This window comes from Apus apus, chromosome 1 (genome assembly GCF_020740795.1).
Source record: "Apus apus isolate bApuApu2 chromosome 1, bApuApu2.pri.cur, whole genome shotgun sequence".
NCBI classification, from domain to species: domain Eukaryota; kingdom Metazoa; phylum Chordata; class Aves; order Apodiformes; family Apodidae; genus Apus; species Apus apus.
The window spans coordinates 26,399,935-26,426,969 of record NC_067282.1 but is presented as its reverse complement, the minus strand read 5'-3'; the positions used below and the strand labels follow the sequence as shown (position 1 = coordinate 26,426,969).

Genomic DNA, 27,035 nt, shown 5'->3' with positions numbered 1-27,035 from the left:
AAGAGGAGGAAGAGCTCTGCTATTGGAGAACTTATTGATTCTGGTGAACCTCATCTGGTTCGATGGCTCCAAGTTGGAAACTTTGGACATGAGGAAAAAAAAATCTCTTCTGCACACATGATAGTTTTGTCATCTTTCTCTCAAAAGCAAGTAAGATGTAGTGAAGAGGCTACAGTTTGGGGTTGTTTGTTTTTTTGTTTGTTTGTTTTGTTTTTTCAAAATCTGTCTTACTTTTGAAAATTTGGTCCATGTACTGGAGGTCAAACATTCTCAAAGTTGAAAATATTAAGGATTTTGGCAGGTTACTTTGATCACTGCACTTATTTCAAAATAACACTAAACAATTTCCCTTACATTGTACATGATCTTCAGCATTATTGGCTTCTACATCACAAGTGAGCTCAGGTACTGGAAATAACATATGCATGAGAACTCAGTCCTGAGTCTGAGCTAATTACCTCTGCTAATCTGTCAAGCATAATCCAAATGATGCATTATAACACTAGCAGCCAGTCTGTTAATTAGTCAGGTAATCAGTGAGAGAACAAGAGGGAATGGCTTCAAGCTGCAACAGGGCAGGTTTAGACTGGACATTAGGAAATTTTTTTTCACAGAAAGAGTGGTCAGACCCTGGAATAGGCTGCCCAGGGAGGTGGTTGAGTCACCATCCCTGGATGTGTTTAAGGGTCGTTTGGATGTGGTGTTGGTGGATATGGTTTAGGGGAGAACTTTGTAGAGTAGGGATGATGGTTGGACTCGGTGATCCCAAGGGTCTTTTCCAACCTGAATAGTTCTATGATTCTATGTTTTGTATAATTAAACTAGCTGAACCAATACAAGGTTGTCTGACTTTACCACACTGCACCTAGTAGACAAGACCTTTAGTCAGAAGCCTCTTGAGGGTGTAGGATTCCCGATAGTGCAAACAAAGATGACTTTAGTCTATACTTAAAATGTGGAATAAAGGACAGGGGTAAACCAAAATACCAGTTTTTAAGCTCCTTGAAACCCTAATTTAGTAGAATATTAAGTTTTAACTAAAATATTTAGTTGGAAAGGCCAAGGAAATGAAAATGATATTGCAAATGAACAATCATGTATTCTACTATCTACTGTAATATCCCATAAAAAGCAGATGAGCAACTGTAGCTACAAAAGCAGCAGAGAGGACATAATGAATGCAAAATGGTTGCAGAAATCACATCATATGCACATCATATACTGTTCTCCTGAACATACAAGTTTGCTATGACAAAAACTACCTGAGGAGTTGGAGAACTAGCAAAGATTAAAACCATTTTCTTTATACAATTCTCTTCCATGTTAAGAAGAAAGTTTTTGCACCACCTCTATGAACAACAGAAGAAAAACTGGGACCTTAAGGTTAAAATTTAATTGTGTAATCTGATTTTATTAGGGTGGAATTTGGGATCTGAAAGAGGTCTGGGAGTTTTGAAATCAGTGATGATATCTTACCATCTGATGTGCTTATAGTTACAATGGGGCTCATAAGCTCAAGACCCTCATTCCCATCTGAATTCACAGCACGAGCAGCACACTGGACACGAGAACCAGCTTGAAAGTAAATGGAGTCAAGTGTAATCATCTTGGAGGAAGTGAAGAAGGTATCAAAGTCAACCTCTTTCATGGGGCTAGTCACACCATCAGGACCAGTGGGTGCACTCACAAGCCACCGGTATTGTGTCAGAGTATCATTGATGTTCTCACTGGCACAAATTGAACCAGTCTTTTCAAAATCTTCGTATTTAGGATTGCAAGCCTGCAGAACAATGCAGATATGTTAAAAAATTGCTTAATGGCAAAAGAATTCTAATTTATCATGAGTCACAAAATTCAACAACTCACAACCCCAGTAAACCTCCTAAGAAGTTACCTTATTTTGATAGTGATGCTTTTAGCATTGCTATGGTAGATCTAACAGGAAAGTATAATTTGAAATAAAAAATATTATTTTAAATTATGGTTTATGGGTGAAAGCCTAACTCAGTTACGAAGGTACAAACTACACTTCCACATGTTACTTTAGCTTGAATTTCACCCTTTGATCTAATTCTGCAAGTATACTTTCTGTTTCAAGATTTCTTTTGTCATTATATTTAGGAGAACCATTTAAGACCTGATTCATTCCTCTGCATAATGAAAGGTGTGAGAACCAAAACCTTTCTCTATGAATATTCATGTAAACCTTTCAGTTGCAAAATTACAATGAAAGAAGCCTATAATACTTCAACAAACAGCCTACTACTTCAATCACTGAAAGCAATGGCTCATCTGTTGTCTCCAGGGATTTTAACTCTGCAAATTAAGGCAAGACACTGCAAAAAAGAGCAAGGTCATGCAATCAAAAATACTGTGTGAGTATTAAACTGTTCTGAATGCTGAGCAAGTGAAAAAGCCTTCCGTGCTTTTTGTCATCCTGAAAATGGATTTGCTATCCAGAAAAATTAATTAGCTTTTAGGACAACTCTAGTTTGAAATAATGTGTGACTCTCAACAATATGGATTGATATTAAGTGCCTAAAATCCAACTACTCCTTTGAACAACTTCTTATATTGACTTTGTCCCATATTTCCATAGAGATACTTACTGTGATACAGATGACAGGATAGCCAGCTATGGGACTGCTTCTGTCTTTGGCTCTAGAAGTATCATCATATATCAAAAGGGATGCAACTTGAGGGACAGAGGGAAAGGTGACATCTGCCATGCTGTTCATTTCCTCAATGTAAACAATGGCCTTGGCTGTCTGACAATGAAAAGGCAGAAAAGTTCTCTGTGAACATTTAAATAAACAAGAGGATTCAAGCTGGACCTTGATCAGAATATGTCTAACCTTGGAAACACTGTCCCAAAGTACATTTTGAAACCTTAACTGGATGAGCTATTGAAGAAGAGCTGAGGCACCGGAAAGTATATTGTAGACTACAAAAGCCAGGGCTAAAATGCTAAAATGTAGTTTTTCTTTCCAGAACACTGAAGATACCACACTTTCTAACCTCTTGTGTCCCAGCTTTTCTTGAATCACTTCAGTATTCTGGCAGAACTCCAGTGTGCACTGTATGCCCTAATGCCTGATGGAAATGGGGTGTTGGTCATCAGCAAAGGATGTTTCTGCTGTCAGGCTACCTGGAGTCAGACTATATATGGTGTGATACTGATGAAGGGGTGAAAGAGTTTGAAGAACATTTTATGCAGAATCAGAGGAATATACTGTTTATATTAAAAGTATGTATGATACCATGCTAAATAACAAAAATGGGTGGCTACTGCAATTCACACAGCAAGAATAATATCAACATGGTTTTGACAGCAGAAGTTATATTTCACCTGACTGCTCTTTTTACAGCACAGAGGTTAAATTCTATGGTTATCCAGAGTATCCTAGAGTACATTAGATTTTATAACTGATTCTGTGAAAAGAACGTGTCTGGAATTATACCTTCGAGGTCTCGGTTCTACATAAGTTCTCACTGACTCCGAGAACCTTTCTGCCTTTGCAATAGACTGTTTTGGGTAGGTGCTACTGTGTAAGATGGGATGATCCTCTTTGTCCAAGATGGTGTGTATAAAGCTTAAAATGAGAGGAAAGATATAAGCCAGAAAGCAAGAAGGTCTGTTTGCCAGATTTTATTGTTGAAGACTTTGCATGAGTTTGTTACCTGTATTTCTGCAATCATGTTCTCATCGGGCTTCAGGTGAACAGTGAAGGCTTCTCTCATCTCCCTTACTCCATCAAAAAGAACTTCAATCTCCACAAAGTGCTGTGTTTCACCCTCCTTGAATTCAATTTCTAAAAACATAATGAGACACTCAAAAATAAAGCTGCTGTTCATAGCAAACTGTAATTTTAGGCCCAACCATGAAAGATGGCAATTAATACACACTTTTCCAACCACAGATGTTAATATATTTACTTTAATCTATTTGATGCTAAAAATATCAATAATTAATAGCAGTAGATATGAAGAAATCACTGAAAATAAGGCATTACCATAATAAAAAGAGATTGGCAAAGACCAGGATTTAGTCTAACAGAACTTAATATTTTGAAAACTATCTGGGACTAATTATTACATAAATGTTTGTAACACTTGTGAATGACTAAAAGACTGAAGAATTCTAAATAAAAAGTATTGTCAGTGACTACTCAGGTAAAATGCATTTTAATGCAAAGGTACAAAGCCAGAGTTATGCAAAATGGTATTGCATTTTGAAAAGTATTGTCTCTGAAGAAGCTTCTGAGGTTACTGTCATAAGTTCAGTCTTCTCTGACAGAGATAAACGAGTACTATGATTCTTGGATGTGTTAATTACCAAAGGAAGTAGAAGTACAGAAACTACTGAACATGCACACATTTTAAGAAGTGAGTAGGACTGATCAGTGAAGCAAAACACTAAGAAACACTTGTCCTCTCCAGTGCCTTCGAACCAAGACTGGATGCCCTTTCAGAAGGATATACTTTCTCAAACCAAAAGTTATTTGGCTGAATACACAAGTAACTGAGTGAAACTTGGAGAATCTTGCAATCCACAGTAAGTCTAATTACGTGATTTGGTGATCCTTCCAGCCTTAAGTGTTACTAAGCCATAAGAATACTCTTGTAGTAACGAACATGCTGCATGAGAGGTAAGAAATTTAGTGCATTCCAGTCAGTTACATTTCCTTCAGATAACCCAGTTAAGGATGTCGGGTGTGCTAATACCTATTCTTCTACGGGGTTTGGAGATGGCCCAGTGTTGTTGTCGGATGTTCACAAATAAGTCTTATCTTTCATCTTGACTAGAAACCATAAATAGTTTATCCAAACCTGTGAAAACACTCCAAAACTGTGAAAACACTCCAGCAGGGAATGATTAACCTTAATACTCTGATTGGTATCATAAACTTCAGAAGTAAAAAAATTTATAGTGATACAAACTCTGTTGGTCTTTCACTAAACCTTGTGGTTGGGCTAATAGTGGAAAAAAGCTTATCAGCTCAGAAATTTCTCATTCTGTTGCTCAACTTCTGTCCTCATTCATTACTAGCAAAGAGCAGCAGGAAGTGGATTGCAGAGATAAAGAAAGCTTAACTATTATGAAATTAGAAAAATAATATGAAATAGACATTAATTCCTACACAGAGCAAACCCCATTAGCTTAATGAATTGCTTGACAATCAGCTATATAACCATTTCCTATGAGTAGATGCTTCTGCAGAGTAGCGGTATTACACTTTGACAATGTTATTAAGGTGGCATTCACACATTTATTCCAGTTACTTGAGCTACAGATGTTTTCAAAGGAGTCACAATTAGTTTGTAAATATCTTCACTGATATCTAGTATTCCAAGAGCAACTGGCTGTTGCATACCACATGGGATAATATCCCTGAATTTGAATAGCAAAATGTATTAATGCATGTGGTTGCAAAGTATTCTATTCCTAAAGTTATTTCATTTTTCAAACATGATGCTACAGTAATGAAATAGCAGGACGTGATAGTCATTGGAATGATCTTACCTTCTGATATAGGGTGATAGTCTTCTCCAGAAGTAGCAGATCCATCCTTTGTATGAACTCTCACAACAGAAACCTTGGAAGTGTCTCCAAGACGAAGCACTGGGATTTTTACAACTGCTACTTGCCTTGTGTCCTTTGGCTCACTCACACTAAATTTGGTCTCACCAAACTTAATAATAGCCTCTATAATTAGAAGAAAAATGTTTTAGAGCACACAAATGGGCTTCCAAAAGCCAACAACAACAAAATAATTTCTTACTGTCTGCATCATCCTGAATCTTTATAAGGGTCTCCTTTTGTTCACCAAGGGAGGCACCAAAGGAAGAATCGCTTCTTGGAGTGCCAAGAACCAGACGTAGTTCTTCCTCTTCTTCATGGAAGGTATCATCCATAAGCACCACTTTGCAAGGCTTCTCTGTTTCACCTGCAATCATTCTGAAGGTAATATCATGCAGAACTTACGTGTTCTTTGCTCTATTACAGCAATTCTCTCCAAGCTCAAGGAACCACTGGCTGCTTCTGCCGGTCATGGTCCACCTTGACACCATATGAGTTAATGAATCGTGACAATAGTGAAAACAGAAGTAGCAAACATTACCTTTCTATGGAAGCTCACTACTTAAGTGAAATCTCCCACTTTGGGACTTTAAGACAAGTTTCTAATTGGTATAGCCACTTCGCATGCACTGTTCCTTTTGTTTCATCTTGGAATAAAATACTCCTTTTCAATGACCTCCCCCACAGCATGTATTTTAAAAAGAAATACTTGCATGGTGAAGCAGAGTAACAGAAATGTGCACTAATTATAATTATGTCCTGTAGTTTTTTATTTCAAGAATTTTTGAGACACTCTCCAACTGTGCAGACCTTCACTCAAATTATTCTCTTTGATTTTAATGGCTTTTAAACTTCCACTGGTTCCAAATGACAGTAAGTATCCCCTTAAAAATGGTTTGGAGTTGCAAAATGCTCAGTGTAAGCACTCACAGATCAACATGCCTAGACTTAATAGATGTTCTGAGACTCTGTGAAAAAGGCATTGTCTTTGGCCTTCTACAGGAGTGGCAAGAGTTCTAAGTGGTGTGCAGAGTGTCTGGCTCCCTCTGTCAGACTCAGTGGGTTCATTGTGAGAATGACTCCTGCATTCCTTACAAAAGGAACAGCACAAGATATGAGATGAGGTCAATTTACAGTATTTTTTTCATCATTATGCATGCAAAAATGATCAAGGCCCTTCAAGATGAAGAACCAGATCAGAATCACAGAATCACAGATTCACAGAATCACAGAATCTTAGGGGTTGGAAGGGACCTCGAAAGATCATCCAGTCCAACCTCCCTGCCAGAGCAGGATCACCCAGAGCACATCACACAGGAACATGCCCAGGCAGGTTTTGAATGTCTCCAGTGTAGGAGACTCCACAACCTCCCTGGGCAGCCTGTCCCAGTGCTCTGCCACTCTCACAGTAAAGAAGTTCTTCCTGATATTAACATGGAACCTCCTATGCTCCAGTTTGCATCCATTGCCCCTTGTCCTATCACTGGTCATCACTGAAAAAAAAGGATGCTGACTATGTTAATTTTCTGAGGGCTTTTTTGTTTTGTTGGTTATTTTTTCCCCTATAGAAAATAAAATATCCACTAGAAAGAGAGAAAAAAAAATATCAAAATATTCATCCTACTAATTGTTACATTGGAAACATCAAAACTGTACTGAAACTACTGCATCTTAAACAGGTCTAAGAAGCTTATGGAAACAAGGTACGACCCAAGTAGACCTGTTACTTGTCTTCATGGAGAAATAAATGGTAGAGTGACACTCAAAAAAAGAGAGGAAAATCACTTCCTAAGGGGCCCAGATCCACTAATCCTAACAAGTTGGACTCTCTCTCCTGGTCACACAAAAGAAATGGCAAAGACATGGAGTACATGACAGCACTAAAACCTGAAGCCAGTTCTAAATAAAGATAGACTGAACAACTCAAATTATAACAACTGTGCTATATGTCCATAGAAATACAAAGCTTTTTATTTCTGTCATAAGAGCATATCAAGGATTTCACACTGATGATAAAACTTGCTTAGGGCTTGTAAAAAATATGATGTGTGTGTCAATATGACAGACTAAAAGATTAAACTGTCTTCAGCACAAATAAAGGGAATCAGGCAATATTCTTTTAAGGTAGTAATATCCAATTTACTTCTGGTTCATCTCTGATGTGAGATATTAAATACATGATACTGGTGAACTACCTTAGGAAAGCTTCCCTGGGAAAAACATGTAAAGATAACTGGAGTTCTATACCTGTTGAAAGGTCTATTACTCATTTCAGTGCAAGTCAAATGTATTTACCAGAAGTTGGCCTAAAACAGAGCAGAGCTTTTGAAGTTTCCTTTCTGACAGCAGGTCTGTGAGTCTGTTATTGTGTTACTCTGAACCTGCTTTTGCTACCAGGGACCCAACAGACTGGTACTCAGGCTGGATCTATGTGAAGATAAGTCCATTTAGCTGCTATTGATTAACCCTCTAGATCAGAGGCAAAGCAAAAAGAGACATAATCTGTGTACACTCTATCCATTGTGTATGGAAAAAACCCTTGGCTTTCCAGAGCAGCCCTTTTGGCATTAATTTGAGAATGAGAAGACACAATTAGAATTAAACAACCAAAGCAAGGCAAAACAAAACATAGTAGACTAAAACCTTCTGAAATAAGATCAAGAGCTTACCAGGAAGGAATGTGATGATAGAACTGTCAGTATTAGGACGCTCTTCAAAGTCCATCATTACCTGAGCTGAACCTTGCCTTGTGTAGCATCTCACAGTGGATGTATATCGGAGATCCCCACTCCTGTATATCATGGCAGAAATCTCTCCATCATTTTCATTGCCTACATATACAGATTCTTTAAACTGCATCTTAGGCACTGGGCAGAAAAACATAAAAAACATGTGTAAAGTATAATCACAAAAGTTACCATATCTTCCCCCCGCTATTTAAAATAAAGTTACAATACATTGCATCAGATATATAACATAAGTAGCTAGGGAGTAAATAACTTAACACATTGCTATACCTAAAACATGTGTGATTCAAAAGCAGAAGTGCTGTCTGTGTGTTGCAGGTATCCATCTCCTCCATAAATCCGAAAAGGTACCAAAAAATTATTACTCACAGTCAGAGATGGAGTCATTAATGAAGATGGTGGCCTTGCTGGGTTCTCCAAGGGCAGCATTCATGGGCATCCTTAGCACAAGCTCAAACTTCTCAGTTCCTTCTAACACTGGCTGCCCAAGGTCATCCAGAATTATCACACGAAATGTCTGCATGTTGACTCCAGGGGAAAAATCCAAATTACGACTGATACCTACATAATCTACTCCAGCTACCAATGAAAATGAGATTAAAAAAAAAAATAATCAAAGGAATAAATGGCATTATACAAAATTAAAAATAAAAACATATATCAGTAGGCAGGTAATTTTAGGTAAATCTATTTTCTTAATATAATTTTTTAAATGTGCTATATTTTGACAATCATGTAATGCAAAAGTATCTTTTGTCTATCTAAGCTTATTGCACTGAACTATGCAATAAAACAACTTGATATTAAGTCATTATCTAGTGAAACAAGTCACAAAATGGGGCTTATTCTGTTCTGTTGTAAAACAACAGTTCTTAGAATCATAGAATCAAAGGGGTTGGAAAGGACTTCTGAAGATCATTGAGTCCAACCCCCCTTCTGCAGCAGGAAGACCTAGGACAGACCACACAGAAACGCATCCAGACAGGTCTTGAAAGTCTCCAGAGAAGGAGAATCCAAAACCTCTCAAGGGGAGCCTGTTTGAGTGCTCCAGTTATTCCACTAAAAACTAGTAACATTTATTGTGATAAATGATATTAAGCATAAAGCTCTGAGAGGGACTCTGGAAATGAAGCAAAGATTTTGGAAAGAAAGTTCATATTATTCTGGAACAAAGTTGGAAGTTCTGAGATTACTATGTAAAAAGGGAAGGAGAAAAGGCCAGTGAGTTGACTGTAAGGAAGAACTGCTGTTCTGAGGAGTTATGTTAAACAGAATGAATGGAAACCAAAAGAACCAAATTCAGCTCAGACCATGCCAGGTGGGGTCTGGCACCTCACTATTAAAGACAGACTGCTCTCAGTTTGTCTTGCTTTTATGTTTTGTTTTGTTTTAAAGCAAAGCAAGCTAAAACATAACAAACCAATGAGAATGAAAACAAGATACTGGCTGATACATGACACTGTGTCTTGAAACCAAAGCATTAAAGGTATCTAGGATGTTACTGAAGGATTGAGTTTAAATGCTCATTTTTAGGGGAAGATAAGCAACAGAAATAAGATGTTTATAATATATGCTATGTATAATAAATATGATGTTTAGATATTCCTGAAATAACAGAAAAGTTTTACACAACTTTTCATTACTGAAAATTGGTTGATAAGATAAACTCTACTGTCCAGTTACACTCAGGGTAAGCATCTAAGGAAGATAAATTTTATGCTGTGTCTATAAGAATGTCTTAATTTTAAACATTGTGGTTTGTGAAAATAAAATAAAATAGAATACACTAACACTTGATTCTGCAGACAAAGGCCTGTCAAAGCATCACTGAACCACACAGCTGCAGCAATTCTCTTGCTGAATAGGATACTAGATAATTTCTCATTGTCTACAGGAAAAATGTGAGAAGCAAACTCTGCACACTGCCAGTGACTTTAAATCTATGCCCAGAGTGTGCTGTTGAGACCATAACCAGCTGCCTCTGTGGGACTGTGCTTTATATGAGTATAGGAAGGCATTTCTTTTTGCGCTGAACTTTATAGTGATCCTACTCCTGTTTCTTTGAGAGAAATTCTACAACTAATTTGTACTAAGAAGAAAGATCTGCTATGAGCAGAAGACACATTTCATCTTATGTAGCTGAATCTATATTGAGACCAAAAGTGCTAGCATTTATTGTTGAGACGTATTATGAAACTAGAGCAAAACAACAACTTACCCTCTGCAGTTATTGGTTCAGATTTGCGAGACCTCACTGTAACAGATGCAGCTTTAGAGAGATCAGTTCCAGTCCTCCAGACACGTACCTCAACATAGCCAGCACTCTCATCAACATAATATTCATCACTTCCAAAGTAGAATGCTGGTTCTGGTTAAAGAGGATTAACATCCATAAATGTCACAAAAGTTTCTACACCTTATGTTGAAGGTAACAAGAGAGCATAAAATCTGCATTAGACAATGGAGAACACTTCACTCTTCCTAGTAAGTGAAAGAAAGCTCTTTTTTTAAGGGTTGGAATTTTTCTAGGTATTTTTTGCTTCTTCTCAAGTATTGGTTTGCCTATTTTGGGATACCAATTGTTGTATCAGCGTTCTGGTTTTTTTCTTCCCTCCCACATTTTCAACTTTGTGTGTCAGCAGGTATGAATCTGTGTGCAAACCCAAATGTGTTATTTTATTAAACTTATTTGAGCTGAGTCTTGTGCACAAGCCAGAAAATTCCTTGCATTTTTCACTTTGGTGCGAACAAAGGTGAATAGAGATAACTTGTATGTTCTCACAGATTTGTGTTAATAAACCAGACTGGAACATGGTATGTAACTGCAGCTGCTTTTGGACACGTTTTCCAGGTAATCAAAGAGACAAATACTTAATTTTAGTTCCCCTGCACTGACCATTTAAAACAAAGTCAATCTTATTTCATGTAAACTGGAATGTGTATAGTCTTTGATCTTAATATTTGAGTTCCACAGTTTATAAGAAATAAAAGCAAGAGGTAAAAGAGGTTAAGTGTTATTCCACTTAACAGACATACTTTAAATAATTTTTTCGTCCCTTTTCCAGTTTTTCTACCCACAGTAATTTCACAAAGCAAACCAGCTTAAGGACATAGCCCAGCTTAATCCTAGATGTATGCCAGCTCCCCTTTGCTATCCTTTCCATTCCTCTTTCAAACATACAGGAGTAAGCACACACAGCCAGTGCCTCAGTTTTCCCATTGCACAGCAGAAATCATATTTGCTTTCCCCAATGCTTGGGATGTAATTTGAAGACCTACACAAATTCTTTTTCCATTTCACCACAATTTTCTTATTTCACCTACTGACAATTTATAATGAGTTTACAATATCACAGATGCACTTGAAAATACCATACAGCATATGGCCAGCTTGAATTAAGTTGACAAAGATCACTGCAATTAATCAGTGCTCTTTCAGTGGCATTATAAATACTTCCCCTTCATCAAGCTTTAAAAAAAGGAAAAAATCCAAAGGAAATTACTGGAAAAGTTTATGGCTCTACAGAGCTATGCCTAACATACAGAAAAGTTACAAGTAAGCCTTTTTACTGATCAGTGGAAGTTGGGCCCATCATTTCAATGATTCAGCCAAATTTTCTTAAGCATACACGTATGTTGCTAAACCTATGATTTATACTACAGTGGAACAAATGTTTTGGCATTGAAGAACCTGCTTTGGACTACAACTGAGCTCAATAAAGCCAAATACTGTGAAAACATTGTGTTATGAAGGTTTTGGAGAGGCTTTTAAAACAACCAGGCAGACAAAATACCTAGCTTTATCTGAAGTACTTGTGGACAATCTGACCGACTACAAAGTGTATGGCAACCATCTCCTCTGTGGTAGATGGCTTGTTTCATTTTATAGAAAGCTGAATGATGTAGAACAGGATTTTAATTATAACTAACCAGTAGTAATAAAAAATAGTTATTAATAAGTCCAAATTTTATCTGAAAAGGCAGCAATTCCTAAGAATTCTGGAACTGCATACATATGTTGCATAAATTAGAAGTTTTATCTAAAAGTATTTTCCCTTCTGCTTTCAAGATTTTTCCTGTATTTCACAACTGACAAAATAAATTATTTAAAAAAAAGGAAACAGAGTCCATTAATATTCAAAATCACTGAAAGGAAAAGCAGCTGTCTCTATCTACTAAAACTAAAATAATGGGTTGTAACAAATTGATGGAACTGAATGTACTGAATAATAGTGCAATTTCATTTAGCATTAGTTCATTGAATGAAAGACAAACTTGGAAAATGTCTAGCTTTGGTAGATGAAAAGGCTTTAAGTTCCAACTGTTTTGTTGTTGTTTGTTTGTTTGTTTCATTTAACTTTATGTGCACTTTTAAATGTGTGTGTGTTTGTACACGCAGACACACAACGTTACATTATTTGCCTACAGGGACCAAGTTGTCAATTGTTGCATTTATACTTGGGACTGTGAAGCTGTTGGCTGAAACATTTTTAATAGGTGAATAGGATACACTTTGTGGACCTTTTTGTATAAATACTATTAATTTTGATGAGAGTTCAGAACTGGATATTAGATCAGCAAAGAAATGTGCCTTTTCCGACATACGACGATCTAAAGTTCTCAAGATGGACAAAGGTTCATCCAGCCTCTAGAGGTTAAAAGTACAGAATGTCTACTATGACTAAATAATTATGAATGTGCCAATGGTTAAATAAAGTAGTTAAACCCACTATAAAATCTAATACATGTAATTTCTTCAACAAGTATTTTTAAGGTTTGGCGCACTATCCCAAATCTAATCTCAATTTTATAATCCAGTTCTCTCTGTAAAGCTGTCCTGGCAATTTCAGAGTTAGGTCTGGATTTAGCTCCATTTCATTTTAAGTCTCACTTCAAGTGAGAGGTACTCACATTCACAGCCTGCCTTCTCTCAGTTTTCAAGGACAAGGATAGGCAATTCCAGGTAGTTTCGGAGCATAACAAGCATATGGAAAGAGAGGTGGAATGGCAGTGAGCAAAATCTGAGGAGATCTGGAAGCATTCCCTTCTATTCCCTGACTACACTGGGAACTTAAACTAGATGGAAAATGTAAAAGAAAATTATGTTGGTTTCTTGTAGTGTTATCCTAATGCTTGCTTTACTGCTGCTGAAGAAGAATTCTCATGCACTATTTGTTCCTGCAGTCACAGCCAAACACAAAAATGCCTAAACCCTTAGTACTTGTACTCCAGTGAGTTTTTCACAGTTTTGAGGCATGTATCTTCAATGAAAGACACATTTTGCATGGTTACCCATCCCAGGAAACAAATCCTTACAAATGTTTTATACGTTCATTTCCTGTAAGCTGTGTGAGTAGCTCCCCAGGGGAAGGTAGCAAAGCCAAGCTGCTAACAGGGAAAGCATTGTCTTTCTCAGGTCATGGCTGGAAAACACTCTGCTCAATGACTGCAGGCTCACTTACAGCAGGTCTTAAATCCAGTAATCACTCAAGAGAGAGACCACTGCAAATTTAATGGTTGTTCTTGTAGAAATAAGAGGAAAAGTTCTTTTAGAGGGGTTTTTTGTTGAATTTTTTTTTTTTTTTTTTTTTTTTTTTTTTTGTTCAGACCCACAGATTTCACTGGTATGAAGTTACAGTAATCAGCAGAGAAAGGTTAGGAGCATTAGTCCCAGGTTTCTTGAAGCAGAAATGAAACCTTTGTCTTGCCTTTGCACTTAAACAGCCAGGAGCATATATCAAATACAGCACTAGTCCGTCGTCAAGCAGGAAAACAAACACACTTCTCATGCTGTTAGATCTTTGAACTCCTATCAGAAAATCAATGAGATAGTATAAAAATATTTACTTCCAAGGAGGCTCTTGTTTTTAAAAAGATATCCTTTCAATCTGCTCTAGAAGGACAGGGCAAAAGAGTGGGTTAGTTGTATGACATGCAACATTCCACAATCAGTTTGGGATGCCAGTGCAAATACAACAATATGAAAGTGATTTTCACTGCTATGTGTTTCCACTGAGATATATATCTATATACCTATATATCTATATACCTATATTTCTATATACCTATATATATATACATATTCTCAGGAGGAGAGAAAAAATAGAATCATAGAATGGTTTGGATTGAAAGGGACCTTAAAGATCATCTAGTTCCAATGCTCTTGCTGTGGCCAGGGACACCCTCCTCTAGACCAGGTTGCTCAAAGCTGCGTCCAACCTGGCTCTGAACACTTCCAGAGAGGAGGCAAGAAAACAGGATCTGCCACTCTGACATATTTAGATACAGGAACCAGGAGACAGAGTGATTACAACTGAACTCACACCTGATCTTTTCTAGTGGTGTTACTCTGTTGACTCCTAAAAGCTTTTGCCTTCCTTCTTTCCATGCATGGTACAAACAAAGCTATGATGTGAACATTACAAGTTGCCAGAGTTAGCAGAAACCTGTTGTGGCAATATGGAAAGTACAAAACAGCGCTTTGTAAGCTTACCAGCCTGTTCTGATAGAGTCTAGATGTACTAGTGCAATCCTGAGTCCGAAGTAATGAGCCCTAAAAGTTAACACAGCCATATAGCTTGGACATAACAGAAAAAAATGGCCAGATTTTGTCTGGACCTCACCCAGCTCATACCCAGACAATATACATATCCCTTCACAACGCTCAATCCCATTTCAGTGCCACAGCTACCATTAAATGACTGACCTGCTGAGTCCATATTTAACACAAGAGACTCTACCTTTCCAAAGGTGAAGTGGGTGAGTTGAGCAGTTAAGAACAAGAGCTCCATTAGATTTGAGAAGGAATAGGCATTCACTGTTTAACAGCAGTAAAAGTAAACTTCTATCATCTCTCTCATAAATGCATATTAATGGGAACATAAGAAAAGCTGAGAACTGTCCATTACAAAAAGTTTATATTATAGTATTAACAGCGAGGACTCTAACATGTGAAACTAGGTAGCGCTATTCTACAGCTATTTACTCGTACTTGAAGCTATGCAAGCAACTGAGCTTGCATTTAGCATAATCAATTTAATTTGCCAAGTCATTTATTTTTGCTGAATGCTGCAGAAACAGGGGTCAGGACTACAGTCAGAGCTCAGTTCTGGAGCAGGTACCTATTGTGCAAATGCCAATAGCTTTTTATTTGATGTGGTCAAAACAGATTACTTTTCAAATTCATATGTTGTAATCTTAACAGCTTTCATCTTCTTAGCACTGTTGTCCTAACTTCTGCAATCAAAAAGTAAAGTCACCTCAGAATCAAAATAACTAGTTACAGACAAATTGCCACACATGATCTCACACAAATAATGTCTGCATTTCCATTTGTTTCAATACCTATTTCTGTCTAGCAACTTTTGATGATTTTTTAAAGGATACTGCAAATACAACAGGTAAAAGGACAGATTTCAAACTATGCAACCTTTACCAAACCTAGTTCTATTTTGTGAGAAAAATACTTTTTTTTTTTTCATTTTTTTTTTTTTTTAATTTACAAAGGAAATTCCATACATGGACTGGAATGGTTCATCACTGAATTACTCTCATTTTAGACAACTTAACCCAGTAATTTTTGTAGAGTAACATACTGTGACTGGAGATCAATAACTGCTATGGACAACATTATATATGATTCACATTTAATTAATGATACATACCAATTCAGTATAGACCTTTTACATTTTAACTCACCCTTTATGTTAAAGTGCATCCATACTTCAGTTTCTCTACAGACAGTACCATCACAAGCAGCACCTGCCTAGCAAGCCTGGAATGCACATCTAACCTCTCTGCTATATGAATAAGGAAAAATGAAATGTGGGCAAAGTAGCACAGCAAAGGAAGTAGCGAAGTACAGCCCCAGCTGCAAGACTGAGGGTGGCAGGAAGATGCCTACAGTGATACCGTAGTGCTTCTAGTCACCTACTCTTTCCTTCTTTTTTTGTCAGTCCCATCCCTGCTACAAGGACAGCCTGCAGCTTACTTCACAGTCTGAAGAACTGAGCTAATTCTGATTTTGATTAATGTCAGGTTGCAATTTGTAATGGTTCAGCAATAGCTAGATGAACTACAGAGTATGTCTGAATCACAGAGAGTGAAGACACCTGAGTGCATGAAGCCATGCTGCATGCAACTTGTTCAAGACATGGGGCTTTAAACTGAGATGAATTTTTCAACAATTAGTTAATAATTATTATGTACGAAATGGTAATGAAGAGTCTTAAACTGTCTCCCAGCTACAACTGGCATTTCAGGAGAAAGGCTAATGAGTGAACTGACTATCCTAAACCACATTATCTTGGAAGCAATTGATTTACACTTTTTGATTTGGTGAGAATAATTGTTACTTTTGCAAAATACTGAATTCACATATATGTGAAATAACATACACGTTAAAATATTTATTAGTTGAAGTAGATTGTTATGATAATTGCACACACTCCAGGATATAACCTACAGTCCTTGATATCACTGGAACTACCACAGGTCTTAGAGGACCCTTCCTACGTTCAGATTCAGAGAACAGGACCAAAAGGCTTTTCCTGCTACAAGTATATCAAGCTCCAATCACTTGCTCAAACTCTTCCACAATGCAGACAACTGCCTCATTTACCAATGTAAATAAAAATATTAAGACTAACAGCTGAAGAAACAATCACTTTAGAATTTGGAGACACAGCCAAATGTGATGGTATTGCCTGCAGAAACCATCTGACTTTCCCAAATTTTTTCCTACTGGCTAGACCTCCCACAGAGCATGAAACCAACTCAGAATCTTCTACATGTACTATTTTTAAAAGGAATGAAATTATTTTTCTGTAAGAGGCCCAGGATAAAGCATCAGTAACAACTGAGGCAGGCAGATAAATGGGAAGGCTTGGCAGCAGTATCTAAATATACCACACACAAGGTACCTCACAAGGAGACCAAGCATGAGGGAGCTCACAAGTCAGTGATTCATAGGTGAGATACGAAGTGAGGACTCCTACAAACACAAATGGTAGGAGAAGCTGAGCAGCATTTTAGAAATCAGGCTACATAAAGATATAGTATGCAGTAATTTCTAAATATGTTTTTCACATTTTAGTTAAGTAATTAGTTTACTACCAGGTCTTGCAGAAAAAGCAATCTGTAGAAAGTGTCTGTGTGCAATAAGTGCATTTGCAAAAATAGAGGTTTTCTCAGAAGAATATTTTCAATTTTTCTCTTCCAAGCCGTGCTACTTACATCACTCATATCAAAAAACATAACCACAAAATAGCAATAGGTCCTTCTATGAATGTTTTCTTTATAATACTTCGTAACATCATCCACTTAAATATACCCTGATCTCCAGGATTTTGAAGCCTGAAGTCATAGTGATGACAATTATGTTCTCTGCTGAGATTTCCACTGGTTGGCAAGTAGCACTAGGTAGGACTTCTCAATTATAAACAAGCATTTTGTTGTTTGATAATGAGAGCTGATAGGAAAATGGTGGGGAAATTCTGGAGACTCAAAAACAAATAATTTCTGGACCTTCACAAAAGTATATACATGCTGAAAATGGATGAGCTCCTAATGCAGTGAAAGCAATTAGACTTTGAGAAAAAGGACATAACAAAGATCAAAATAAATCTAAATTGTGCACTTTCTCAGAGTAATTTTCCACAGAATCACAGAATGGTTTGAGTCAGAAGGGACCTTTAAAGATCATCTACTCCAAACCCCTATCAATGGACAGGGACATCTTTCACTAGATCAGGTTACACAAAGCCACATCCAACCTGACCTTGGACACTTCCAATGACGGGGAAACCACAACTTCTCTGGGCAATTGTCTCACCACTCTCATAATAATAATAAAAAAAAAAATCTTACTTATGCCGAATCTAAATCTACCCTCTTTCAGTTTAAAAATACAAGCCCTGGTAAAAAGTCTCTCTCTGTCTTTCTTAAAAGCTTCCTTTATATATCAAAAGGTTGCAATAAGGTCTCCCTGGAGCCTTCTCTTCCCTGGGCTGAACAACCCCAACTCTCTTAGCCTTTCCCCATAGGAGAGTTGCCCCACCCCTCTGATCACTTTCATGGCTCTCCTCTGGACCCACTCAAACAGATCCATGTCTTTCTTGTGCTGAGGATGCCAGAGCTGGATGCAGTATGCCAGGTGAGGGCCCTCAAGAATAGAGAATAGGGGGACAATCACCTCTCTTCACCTGCTAGACACACTTCTGATGCAGTTCAGGATACGGCTGGCTTTCTGGGCTGCAAAGTGCACATAGCTGGCTCATGTCCAATTTTTCATCTACCAATATCCCCAAGTCTTTCTGTGCAGGGGAGGATACTGTTCCTCCCCCAGCCTGCACTGATATTGAGGATTGCCTAGACCTGTGTGACAGACCTTGCACTTGGCCTTGTTTCAATTCATAATGTTTGCATGGGCCCACTTCTCAAGTCTGACAAGGTCCCTCTGGATGGCATCCCTTCCCTCAAGCCTATCAACTGCACTACCCAGCTTGGTGTCAACTGCAAACATCCTGTGGATGCACTAAATCCCACTGCCTATGTAATTGGTGAAGATATTAAATAGTATTGGTTCCAGTATGGACCCTTGAAGAACATTATTCATTAGTGGCTTCTGTTTGGACATTGAAACATAGAGTGTAACCATTTGGATGAGGCCACCCAACTAATTTCTTCTCCATCTAATGGTTCATCCATCAAACCCATATCTCCCCAATTTAGAGGTAAGAATGTTGGGAGAAAGGGGGAAAGACTGTGCAAAAGACCTTGAAGAAGTCTAGGTAGACATCTGTAGCACTTCCCTTGTCCACTGATAAAGTCAATCCATCACAGAAAGCCACTAGATTAGTGAGGCCGGATTTGCTCTGGGTGAAGCCATGTTGGCTGTCCCTAATAACTTCCCTGTCTTCTGCATGTTTCTACATATCTTCCAGAAGGATCTATTCCATGATCTTATCAGGCACAGAAGTGAGGCTGTTAAATTAATTTTAATCAAATTAATTACAAATCTGAATCTTATCAAAGGAGCAAATGTGTTTGCTTTAATTAAAGAATAAATGATGAAGGGAGGCACTATTATTATAACTATCATTACTACAAATGGTGCATAGAAGAGGAATAGTATAACCAAAAACTGTCAAAGACATTGTTTTCCTGGTGGCTGTTGGTGTTTGAATATAATTTCTGGCACACTTTGTACAGATTTTAAGAAGAAAATTATGACCCTATCCATTGTTGTGGATAGTTATTAAATTTGTTTTTCTGCCTATATGTATACACAGACTCTTCTGCATTGGAGACATCTTGACCATATCACAAGAGAGGCTAAGAAAGACACTGCCTCAGTTCTGACTTAAGATTTTTGCACTTTTACTATTCAGTCACCATGCCAGTTCTATTGAGTCTGTGAGTTGGCTTAACTGGCAGAATTTTTTTTTTACAGGCTTTTCTGCCTGTATACAATGAGAATACATTTAGCCCTCTAATATCTGATAAGAAAAATATGCAAGAGGTCTTCCATGCTACCTTTACAGGAGCTAATGTTGAGGATGGGACTCAGCAGAGAAGAAAGAAGTAAACATAGTACAAAAGCCAGTTTTTCTGACCACAAAAGCAGAGCTCTAATGACAGAAAACATGCTCTGCTGTGTGTTAAAACTTCTTGAATCATCTCTTTTGGATTTCTGGCTCCATTCATGTGGGAGGGAAGAGAGTTGCCTGATGATGATTTACACGTTCAAAATGAGAAACAATGTCGTTAAAGCCCAATGGTGGACACTAGTTACTCTGTTGTTCAGTATCCTCTGGGTCTTCAAAGACTCATGAGCAAAATGGCAGTCTCAGTATAAGGAGCTTCAAAGGAAGCAAGATGCTCTGAAGAAATCTTAGGAAAAATGAATGCACCAAGATGTTCTACACAACTTGATGATCCGAATCTCAAGCACACAGAGCACTCTCTAGGATACTAAACTTACTCCCTACAATTGCAAGCAATGAAGAACAAATGATTACTTTAGAATGGTTTACTAGGCATTAACTGCATTTTCAAACAGATTATAATAAATATAAGATCTGTAGTGCAAAGACCAAAGTCATAAAAAATATAACATGCTACAGGAACATGAGAGAAAGATTTTCAATGTACTCTTGAGTGAACATGTAAAAAAACAATCTTATTTAACTCATTGTAGATTTAGAAAGTATCAATTTCTTAAAGTTCACTTAATTTTCTACCTTCTGCTTATCAGCTATTTTATGTTCTTTGAGTAAAAAATTCAAAAGTTGTTTTCTGGTTTTCAACACCATCCTAGAAATACTACTATAATTCACATAGAACTGGAATAATGCATTTATAAGTTGAAACATTTAAGAACCTGCAGTAGTGAAAGTTTAGAGATATGCTGCTCCACCAGCTGAGTCCTCTACTGCAAAGGAGCCATCTGAAACAGATGTGACTAAGTACTGTCTGGAAGTCATGGTCAGACCTCCTTACCTATTAAAGGAGCCTAGATAACAAGGTAATACTATATGCCTAGCTATTAAGTAGCTATGCAAAAATGAGATTAATCCAACATCTGTAGTTCATATATATATATATATATATATTTATAATGTGTGATTGTGCACCTGTATATACACATATATAATAAACTGTCAGTGAAAGATAATGCTAGAAAAGCAAATCATAAATGCACATTGTTGTCTTTAGAGAATGTCCTACTGTAAGATATGACATTAATTTATTTCTGTGATAGACAGTAAACAGGGACTTTCCAAAGTGTTTAAGGCTATCATCATAAATTGAACATTTTTCACTCTTTTGAACTGGAGATAATGAGAAACTACAAGAAAACTGAGAGTATAACGTGTCATAAATTGTCTGTGTTCCACTTTTTCCCTTGATTACTTGCCAAACTGGCCACCTGCCATAGATCAAGGAAAGGGGAGGGGTCACATAGATTTTACCTAATGAGAGGAGAAAAGAAGTAAAAAGCGGCACAAAAGTGCTGGAGGCATCAGACCAACAGGCAGTATAAAAACAGAAAAGTAAGAAAGTAGTGAAAGATGGTTGTACAGAGGAATAAAGAAAAACTATTTGTTATTCCCAGGGAATGGTGAAGGATACTTGGCCAAATCATGACTCCAATACACAATGTAAAACTGGGCATGCTCTGCCTACACTGTTCTATTTGTAACCAAAATTGGCTCAATACTAACTACCAAGATCAACCAACCAACCACTCATTCAGTTTAGGGTTATGCCATACTGTGATGCTGTGAGAAAGACATACTGGATTGCCTGTTGCAGAGGCCAGTGGAAATAAGAAGATTCCAGATAGTCTTGTGAGATAAAGACGTCCCTCCAAAAAACTGTGCCACTAATAGAATATTAATCCTCATCAGCTGGACATTCAGCTCAGTACACACTCTGAAAGTTAGGATAGTATAGGCCTACTGGGAGACTTAATGCAAAGCAAGTATTTACAGTGTAGCATTGCAGGGCTGACTTTATGCGTCTTTCCAGGCTATCGATAGTAAGTACCAACACGGAGTTTACTACTCCAAGCAAGTTGGAAAAGTGCTCATGGCTACTGATTTCCAGAACACAGTCTAAGGATTTCCAAAGTTTGAGTAACTGAAGGGGAAGTGGCAGCAAGTGTTTTACAGAAATCTCCAGAAGACGAAAGAACTAATTTGTTCTGTTTGACCTCTACCATTGGCTTTCTGCATTATCATACCATAACTGTATGATCCAGTTTACTCAGCTGCAAAATATTCCCAGCTAGTGCTACCTTCTATCATGTGACTGATTGATTCTGTTGAGTAGGTATAAAGAAAATTATTAGCAAACCTCCACCATAAATCTGAGTCTTTTGCTTTTCCAGCCTTGCTGTAGAAATGTCAAGAAGAAATCTGAATGGCTGCTTGCCCATCTAAGGTGAATGAAGTGGAACAAATGTATTTAATGTACTTCCTGCTGTGAACAGCATGAGGCTTCAACAATTCCACTAAGGCAAGATGACTGTTTTGTCAGACTGGCTGTAAGGCTGTGTGCTCTCATGGCAACACTAAATACAGTAGCATGGAATTAAATTAAAATCACTACAGAAGACAGCACTGGCATAAAACTTGAAGCAAACAAAATAATTGTAAGCCTTCTCCTCTTAGCTGCAAACTTCCAGCTCTGCATTCATCACATCTCTTCCCTTCTGGTTTCCAGATGTGATTACAAACTGAGAGTTTAAAATTTGCTCGCAATACAAAACAGAGTAAGCAATAAAGACTCAAAATCAGCAGCCTGGCAATCAAAACATTTGAACACGGGGAGCAGAACTCTGACTGCAAGCCTTGTTGCAAGGTCTAAAGCATTTTGTATTAAACTTCTTGCTAACTACACAGCAATGCTGTTAGTTTAGGAATCAAATTACAAGCTCCTCATTTCCAAGTACGCACTGACAAAACAGTCTGATCCAATATTTTCTCTATATATGTGAAATTATTTCAGAGTCACAGCTTCAACTGGAAAAACAGCACTTAAATAGTTGCTAAGTGCATGGGGACTAAGGCATTTCCCTGGAAGACTGGGGTCTGGGTGTTTTCAGGGTCTGAGACTCAACTCCAGGATTCCTGTCTCCAAAGGGAATGAAAAGTGCACAACAACCTTAAGTCCCTCTTCCTAGATGCAAAATATTGATTGATTATGCAAATTGCATCCTCCAACTGAGCTTTATGCTGAACTCTGCTCTCCATGCAGAATAGGTATGTCCTGAGACAATCAACTGACCTCAAATTCTTCAGAGATTTCTGTTCTTTTTCTGATCCTTGAGAGACTTGAAGAAAAGTATTCAGGGCATCAATTCTGACTAGATTTGGTAACAAAAATTCACATTTATATGGAAAACAGTCAAATATTTGTTTGGTTTTGTTCTGTTTTGTTTCTATTTTGTCTTGCATTTCTAAATACCTATTGAAATACTCTTCAGCATTAATTTTTTTTTAGATTTCAGCTAGATTCTTCTTTAGAAACCATAATTATTTCATGAAGCAGGAATAGCCACCTATCTCTGGTGTTTAATGGCACTTCATAGTAGGAGCTGCTTTAACACAAAATGATAAAGAATTCCTTCCTTCATGCCTAGTAGTGCTTATGACTTTGGGCTGGACAGCAAATTAAATTTCTAAGGGTAGAATTTATGTATGTACTGTTGGAAATCAAGGCATTCAGATGCACAACGTACATATGGTGATTGATCTCAACAGTTCAGAGACTTCTAGGATAGGATGGATCCTGGGAGAATATCTCTCTTTTCATTAGCTATAGAAGGATCCTGGCATAACCTGCATGAATGACATGTCTAAATGTATATTGAGTGAGATTACTGCCACTCCCAAAGGGGTTGATTTGCACAAGTATTTCCTTTGCATGTTTGTCTTCCAGTGGTTCATGGTTAGTAACTATTACCTCTCACTCACATAGATCCATGTTTTTATTTTTTTGTGCTTAAATTGTAGCAGCACCTCTAACTTTGAATTCAAGATTACCATGCACAATGTTGTTGTGTGTTCCATTTACTTAATTTTTTTTGTCTTTTCTCCAACTTCAGGACCTATCAGGAAAAGTCTTTTCCAAAGTAAGAAATGTCCCAGCTAAAGCACCAGTTTTAAAATCACAGTTCTCAACATATACATACCTGTGCATGTTCTACATACCATGATTTTTTTCAGATTATGCTTTAACAGCACTGCACAAATGTATAATTCTCAATTAAAGTATTCAGTTGCCAGGAATTTCTTAATATACTCGGGTTTACTAGAAATTTGACCACACCTCTTTTACTTTTTGTTTATTGTCATGATTGTATAGCAACTGAGCTATTTTAGTTAGACCCTAGGGGCCTTCTCTAGAAATAAAAGAGGAAGAAAAGACTTTGATGATAGGTACTGATGGTGAATGTTTCCTTATTAACTTGCATTGCATGCCAGAGGAGATAAGGTAATGTTGCTAGTACTGACCTGACTTCCCTAGGAAAGATCTCATGTAGTATTATTAAACTCTGACCTTTGCTGCTTGTATCTTTTGACCTGAAGAATTCAATGCATAATGTTAATCCAGTCACAGTACTTGGAGAAATCACAACTGTGACATTTGTCCAAAGAAACTTTGTTAAGTAGAAGATGAATTTAAACAAACAATGATCAAATTGTATCAGTAGATGTGAAGTGAAAAGACTGAACTGGACTAAAGAATTTAGTATGATGACATTACTGTAGCTCATACACTATTATATATGTGCTACAACAGGCATTTCTAAACTATTGTTAAGAGCTAAAGAAAACGCCTTTTCATTTAGCATAGGATACTGTTTTACTGATTTATTTTTTTTTTTGTACACTGCAAACAATAACAAATAACCAACACTGCTTAAAATGCCCTGCTTATATATGCTGAATTTCAGCTGTGACTGGCAGGATGTTTAATTGCTCACACATTACATACATTTGTGTGCATACACACAATCTGAAATAAGCACACACATACACATATGTGATTGTGTGAATACATACATATATAATTTACCTATTCTATGGGTTGTACTCTGCTTAGTATAGAACAGGCATTTATTAACTTCCATAATTTCTTATTTAAAGTCAGTCTAGGTTACTGTTAAAATGACTGTATAAGCCTATGAATGACAATATCTTACTTTAAACGCTACAAGAAGTAAGTAATAGTGTTCCCTCCCAGGCACTGAGGTTCCCACTGAAGTTGAGATTCCCTAATATCCGCTCATCTCTATTTTTCATAATCTCCTGCAGAAACATTCTCCTTAGTCCTTAAAATTTCAGTATACATTTTAAGCAGTCAGAGCATCTCCAGCTTATTCATGGGTATATAGATATTTTATAACTACTCTCCTAATGTTCTGTGCTCTGCTATAAACAAAAGTTATGAATTCATTAAAATAATTTAAAAAATCAAACTGTCTTAAAAAACCTACAGGCATTAGCCTGTATTTGCTATCACAGCAAACCCAGATAAACATATTTCAGCTTGCATTCCATATATGATCTCTTACTTTACAAGAAGTGTTATTTCACAACTGCTATATTCATTGATGTTACATGATTACTCAAATGCTTCACCGTGAAAACAAAGTCACATCTGTCAAAGGATTATAACTGAGAAATTTCAGGCAGACTGAGTATTTACAATGCAATTAGATGGCTGTCAACTTCCTGCTTTTAAGAGCTGCCTTTTATATCCTTAAATAGGGAGAAATTGCTGTGCTGATAATAACAGTTTATCTTGGCATCAGATTTTTAAAGAGTACTGTACTATATCATACCTCACATTAGTCTTTAGGAAATATCACAGTGTCACAATAGATGGTTTATGGCCTCATAGAGAGGACTAAAACAGCTTATCAGTATTCCTTTCACAGAATTTACAGTTGAGGTGTCAGCCTCCAAACTCCATGAGTAAATGAGGACAATTGTACCAGGAAAACTTTTTGCTACCACTCCCAGAAAACGCATTGCCACATCAATGCTATAGACACTGAAAGAAAAGCTTGAGGTTGTAATTATACTTCCATGTATTTTCCAAAGCACTTGCTAATACAGTGTGCTCATTCTACTCTTCCTTAGGAACACGCCTCTCTCTAATTACCACCAGAAACGTCCCTTTCAATAAAATATATCAAAGCCATTGACCACTTGAACAAAGGACATTATTCTGTTAGTACTTCCTTACAAAAGGGATTTCTAAAGCAACATTACTGTCTTTCAGTTCTTTGCTTTATGAAAAAGACATGGGAAGTGTATGTGGACACCTCTAGGCAGAAATTTAAATTCAGCATCAAATCAGAAGGAATCCAGTTACCTCGCAGTTGCTAGATGGCTTCTGGTCCACCAGAGCCTCCTCCGATATGGCCTTCTGGAGCATAATGCATAATGGGTCTGAGGGCTTTGTGCACACAACCTCAAAATCACACATATAAGGGTGTCCGTGCAGGGCAACACATTGGATCACACCTGTAATTGTGAGAGACTGGAAAGGTGCATCCCCTCACTCCTAAACCCCTCATGTGATTTTCTCAAACCATAAGATATGAATACTAAACTCTTCAAAAAAACCCCACATAGCTTTCGAATAGTATTTTCACATCTCAAGATGGAAGCAGCATGTGTTTTAAGCATTAGGGTGAAGTGCAAAAATCCAACTTCTATATGCTGATTTCAGCATGATGCTGTGGTTTTTGTCCTGGACTGGGAATATCACTTTATTACATGTTGTCTTACCATCATCCTTGTCAGGTACAATGGTAATTTGAGTGCTTGGGAATTCTGCACCAATTCTCCCACCCATCGGCATGCTCAGCACAACATCAAAGGTCTCAGCCTCTTCATATAAGGAATCATCTATGATGACAATCCGACACATTTTTTCTCTTTCGTCTTTGTCAAAACGTAGAATGCTGTTGTGATCCTCAGGCCTGGAGATGTAGTCAGAGTAAGAAAGCACAGAGGTTGGGGCAGTGCCAGATGCTGTTCCTGTGGCATAAAAGGAAAACAGTCACCACACATACCCTGGTTAGAATGGTATCCTCACAGACACCGAATCTTGTTCTCATTGTATTTTAATTTCTAGGTGATAAGATGGGCTGAAACCTCAGACCAGGCTACATTTCTGAGGTC

The 27,035-nt window shown here is 37.4% G+C and overlaps 1 protein-coding gene across 1 annotated transcript in view; it reads right to left on the bottom strand.

The window, feature by feature from the left end:
- FREM2 (FRAS1 related extracellular matrix 2) overlaps positions 1–27,035 on the bottom strand; it is a 130,652-nt gene that overhangs the window by 27,886 nt on the left and 75,731 nt on the right. The window contains exons 6-14 of the mRNA XM_051608317.1: positions 26,640–26,891; positions 10,547–10,696; positions 8,698–8,907; positions 8,251–8,448; positions 5,784–5,948; positions 5,525–5,707; positions 3,682–3,812; positions 2,610–2,768; positions 1,477–1,780 (exon numbers count right to left, since the gene is read on the bottom strand). Coding sequence (XP_051464277.1) covers positions 1,477–1,780; positions 2,610–2,768; positions 3,682–3,812; positions 5,525–5,707; positions 5,784–5,948; positions 8,251–8,448; positions 8,698–8,907; positions 10,547–10,696; positions 26,640–26,891 — 1,752 coding nt within the window. The remainder of the gene's footprint in view (positions 1–1,476; positions 1,781–2,609; positions 2,769–3,681; positions 3,813–5,524; positions 5,708–5,783; positions 5,949–8,250; positions 8,449–8,697; positions 8,908–10,546; positions 10,697–26,639; positions 26,892–27,035) is intronic.